General features: G+C 45.7%; 1 protein-coding gene across 2 annotated transcripts in view; it reads left to right on the top strand.

The window, feature by feature from the left end:
- Nucleotides 1-1,367: 1,367 nt before the first annotated feature.
- Nucleotides 1,368-5,100, top strand: part of Slc35d2 (solute carrier family 35 member D2) — a 34,434-nt gene continuing 30,701 nt past the window's right edge. For both annotated transcript variants that reach the window (XM_005371637.3, XM_026778258.1), the window contains exon 1: nt 1,368-1,637. In XM_005371637.3, the coding sequence (XP_005371694.1) occupies nt 1,516-1,637 (122 nt within the window). In that variant the 5' untranslated portion in view covers nt 1,368-1,515. The remainder of the gene's footprint in view (nt 1,638-5,100) is intronic.

Below are 5,100 nucleotides of genomic sequence, written 5' to 3'. Positions count from 1 at the left end.
TTAGTACTTCATGTCTGCAAGACTGTAAATGTGACTATGTGGAGAGTGACCAGAAACAACAGATCTTTGGGAGGAAATCAGCCCAAGTGACTATATTTAGAGTTTTCTTTTATGATTTGTTTTATTGTTAATTCTGGCTATGTTTGTGTATATCTGCCCAGGCCAGAAGCTCGGATCTGCACGGATCTGGGGTTATAGGCAGTTTTGAGCTGCCTGGTTTACGTGCTAGAACAGCCTGAGTTCTCAACAAGAACAACTAGAGGTCCTAACCCCTGCTCCTCTCTCCATAATTCAGATTTTAAAATCTTGCATGCCCCCCCCATCCGCCTTGGGGGTAATCTAGCCAAAATTTTCAGAGGTAGACCACTTCTCAAAAGTTCCACTCAGCTTGTAATCCAGCTGTTGGCAGACAGTTCTAGCCTTTGTACAGTTGCATTTCAGCTTTATTTAAAAGGGAATCTTAAGCATTTCTAAAAGGCTAAAATTTCAGATTTTTAAAATAAATTAGAGCCGGGCGTTGGTGGCGCACGCCTTTAATCCCAGCACTCGGGAGGCAGAGGCAGGCGGATCTCTGTGAGTTCGAGACCAGCCTGGTCTACAGAGCTAGTTCCAGGACAGGCTCCAAAGCCACAGAGAAACCCTGTCTCGAAAAACCAAAAAATAAAAAATAAAAAAATAAAAATAATAAAAAATAAAATAAATTAGAATTAAAAATATGGGACACTTCATTTGAAATAACACTACAGCCGTTCTGCGGTTCCCAGCCTTGATTCCCAAGAATCAGTGATCCTGCACTGCTGTCCTAGGGAGAAGTGGATCCTGGGTGAGGGAGGCCTGAAGCATCCACAAAAGAAGCCGAATACTTGACTACCCCTGCTCTGCCGCACCAGTCCTAGGCGTTTATGAACGGGAAACAGAAGCTCTACACAAGCGCTTGCCCTTCAATGTGCCTAGAAGTGTTTAGTAATTGTACATTGGGAACGACCAAAATTCCATCATTGGCAAATGGACCGATGTAGTTGGGGGTGCTTCCAAGCACCGAACCATCCGAAAGAAGGTCTAACGCAGTGCCACAGCAGAAGACAGTTCCAGAGCTCGGTCCAGAAGGGCCTAGGGAAACTCTCACGCTTTAAGAGGATGTTGAGCTTGGATTTTCATGTATATTTGGATGTATTCATTTGTCAAATACGCATCTCAAATTAGCAACTCAGGCGCGTCCTGTAGGATGTAAATTACACTTTTTTTTTTAAACAAACCAAATGAAAAAAAAAAAAAGCGGAAACAAATCTCAGCCTTGCTGGAGGTGTGGCCTGAGGGCGGTCCACTGGACAGCGGGCTAAGGCCGACTTTTCAGCAGTACCCGGTACTGGGCGCTTACGAGGCGAGAGCGCTCTAGGGGCGCGGGCCGTATCGGGGTTCGCGCCCCGGCTCCTCCTGTTCCTGCCGCACCCTCTTCTCGGGCGGCTAGGGGCGGGGACCGCGGGCTGAGTGGCGGCGGGGCGGCGGCCGGTGGAGATGGAGGAGCCTGACGCGGCCCGCCCGCCCTCTCGCCTGGCCAGGCTGCTGTCGGCGCTCTTCTACGGGACGTGCTCCTTCCTCATCGTTTTGGTCAACAAGGCTCTGCTGACCACCTACGGGTGAGGCTGGTTATGCGGGACGCAGGGTGGCCGGGGCCTGGAACCATCGTCTCTGGTTTGCCTTCACCAAGTCACAACACAACAAAGTCCACTTGCAGTCAGGGGCACAGCACACACCAGCTGAACTTGGAAAGCCGCCGTCGCAGGCTTTAAATAAATACACCAACTGAGAAAACTTAATTTTGAAACAGGCATTCATCAGGTAGCTCATGCTGGCCTTGCTCAAATCCTCATGGCTGAGCCTCCTTAGTGTTGGCATTACAGGTGTGCAGCAGCATAAACACGTGTATTTTGAACAAATTACTACTTTTTACTCTTTGTGGTGTTTTGACACAAGGTTTCGTGCATCCCGGGCTAACTTCGGGACTCCCTAGCAGCTTTCCTGTCCCCCACCCCCGCCGCATAACACCACACCTGTTTTAGACAGTGTAGGGAAGCAGCCCAAGACTTTTCTCTCTAACATCTCTAGCCAGCCACAAGCAAAACAAAAGTGTCCCACAGAGTACAGTCTGGACTTGTGATCATCTGTTTATATGGGTTGATCATCCATTCTCAAATAACCATTACATTTCTGGAGAACAGAAGTTTACAAGCTGAGTTTTGGATTAGAGTTGAGTGCACCAGCAACTCTATGCTTCTTTGAATTTATTGTAAAGACTACAATGTCCTATTTAATTCTACTGTGTGGTAGAAACCCTGAGAGAACTGTGGGCTTAAATCCAGCCCCAGGGGTGAGGGCTCTGCCCCCTGGCACTAGTCCATACTTAGCATTTTCCTTAGATGCAAAACCTAGCTGTCTACAAACCTGGTACTGACCTCACAGGGCCTTGCCTAAGACGCTACAAGTTGGTGCTCTTTGTAAACTATAGGACTGCCTTTTTGTTTTATATCTGGGAAAACTCACACCCCCATCAGGAACACAGGCTGTAAGGACTACAGATATTGAGCGTCTGTTACGCGCCCACGGTGGACACTGGGAAAATGGTACGGACCGTGTGAGACATCTTCAAGGGTAGAGAGTAAACGAACAGGTTCAAGAACAGATACGACATCGCCTGTGATTGGAGAGAAGTGAGAGGTCGGTGCCAGGACATCAGGACAAAGAGAGCGGCAATACCATGACCGCCGGGAGGAGCAGAATGTGAGCAGGGCCGAAGAGAGTGAGCAGGTGCCACGTGATAGGAGAGCTCAGTAGAGCTTTATAGGAGCAGCAGCGGTCAGAGCCTTCATTCATTCACCCAGTGACACTGTGTGCTCAGGGTGTGCCAGCCTTGGTCTCAAGCACATCGGTGAAGTTACCTATGTGAAAAGAAGAGGTAAAAACCCTTAATCTCATACCCTAGTTTGCCAATAATAAACTAGTAACATTTAAAGTGTGTGTAGGTCAGAAGACAACTTTCAGGAGTCAGTTTTCTTCTGCCACTGTGTGGGTCCCAGGAATGGAACTCAGCTTGTTAGGTCTGGCAGCGGTTCCTTTACCCACCAAACCATCTTGTCAGCCTTAGCACTCACATGGTGTGGCTGGTAACTACCTGTAACTTCAACTCCAGGGGGTCTGGTGACTCTAGGGAGTCTGGCCTCTTCAGTGAATGATATACATTCACAAACACATAAATAAAAATAAATTAAAAAAAAAGTGCCGGGCGGTGATGGCACACACCTTTAATCCCAGAACTCCAGAGGCAGAGGCAGGTGGATCTCTATGAGTTTGAGGCCAGCCTGGTCTACAGAGCGAGTTCCAGGACAGGCTCCAAAGCTACACAGAGAAACCCTATCTAGAAAAACCAGCAGTAGTAGTAGTAGTAATAGTAATAATAGTAATAATAATATAATAAATAATAAAAATCCCGCAAACCCCATGTTGAAAAAGCAGAAATGAACATACACTTAAGCCACTTAATACACATAGTGCATGGTAATAAAGGGAAGGAACTGTCAGGGTAGAGATGAGGCTGTGGCCGTGCTGGCCTAGAATACAATGTGCTGGGTTCAGTCCCTGGCATGCATAGTGGTGGACACCTGTAAAGAATCCCATTGCTTGGGAGGTGGAGGCAGCAAAATCAGAAGTTCAAGGTCATCTGACACACTGAGTTCAAGACCAGCTTGAACTATAAGAGACCTTGTCTCTTATAAAAAAAAATGTAAAGGGCTTGGTGAAATGGCTCAGCAGTTAAGAACACTAGCTACTCTTGCAGAGGACCCAGTTTGGTTCCCAGCACCTACAGGCTGGTTTACAACCATCCATAACTCCGGTTCAAGGGGATGCAGTACCCTCTTCTGGCCTTATTGGGTGCATACATTTATGCAGGCGAAACACCTAAACACATAAAAGAATATAAATATTTTAAAAAATAAGACATTGGCAGGTGGTGGCACACACTTTTGATCCCAGCACTGGGGAGGCAGAGGCAGGTGGAGCTCTGTGAGTTTTGAGGCCAGTTTGTTCTATTAGAGTGAGTTCCAGGACAGCCAGAGCTATTACATGGAGAAACCAACAAATAAATAAAACATCAACATCGACAATTGAAAACATGAGGGTGTCATGGGCATATTTAGGAGTAATGTTGTTATGTCAGCCAAAGGCTGAGGATAAGTCTGTTTTGCATTGGAGTTTGTGGGCTTCTGACTGGCTGTGATTTTAATGCCTCAAAGAAACACATTCTTCTTGTTTTCAGCAGGAGCCAATGTACACTGGCCACTGCTCTGAAGACAATGGGTGTCTAATCATTGAGAGATCTCAGACACTGGCCCTTTTGTTTTTAAGATTTTGAGTTCCAGACTAGGGGGTATGTGTAGCCTAAGTAATCGACTACCACTTAAGTCTGGAGTTTCATAAGTATGACTGAGTGGTGGGAAAGATTTCTGTGACTGAAGTTCTTACCTTGGGAAAGCTAAAGTACTTATACTCTTTATGAATACACCCCACCCTGTTTCTGTAGTGTAATATTATACATCCGGGCTCTGTCAAAATAACATTCATTCTCTCATTTCAAGATTCCTGAAGCACACATTGTTGAGACGGGGATTGGGGTGATTTAGTTACAACGAACCATAGCAACCTGACCCCAGCATTAGCTGTTTGAGCAGATTGTATTCTGGAGGCCAGAAGGAAGAAGTTTTTTCGTTTGTTTTGTTTTTGACAGTTCTCTGACAAGACTGTGGGTGTGGAGGGAGCTCAGGGGACTTCTTCTGTTCCATTTTGAACAGATTCTTTCTGGTTGGGGTACAAGCCTTGTTGTGTGTGGTCTTAGCTTCTTGTTAGTTTAAGTCCATGCTTTTCCTGGCTACTTTATTGACACAAGTTAGAAGTGCTATCATAAACCATAATTGAGAAAATGCCTCGGTAAGATTGGCCTCTAGGGTATTGGGATACTCTTTTTTAATATGAAAAATGCTGGCTCTAGGAATTAATATAGGCATATTTTGTTAATTTTATGCTAATAAATTTTTTAAAATATTTTTT

This window comes from Microtus ochrogaster, unplaced genomic scaffold (assembly GCF_000317375.1).
Source record: "Microtus ochrogaster isolate Prairie Vole_2 unplaced genomic scaffold, MicOch1.0 UNK118, whole genome shotgun sequence".
Taxonomy (NCBI): domain Eukaryota; kingdom Metazoa; phylum Chordata; class Mammalia; order Rodentia; family Cricetidae; genus Microtus; species Microtus ochrogaster.
The sequence above is the reverse complement of the archived record's forward strand: the minus strand, read 5'-3'. Positions and strand labels throughout refer to the sequence as shown.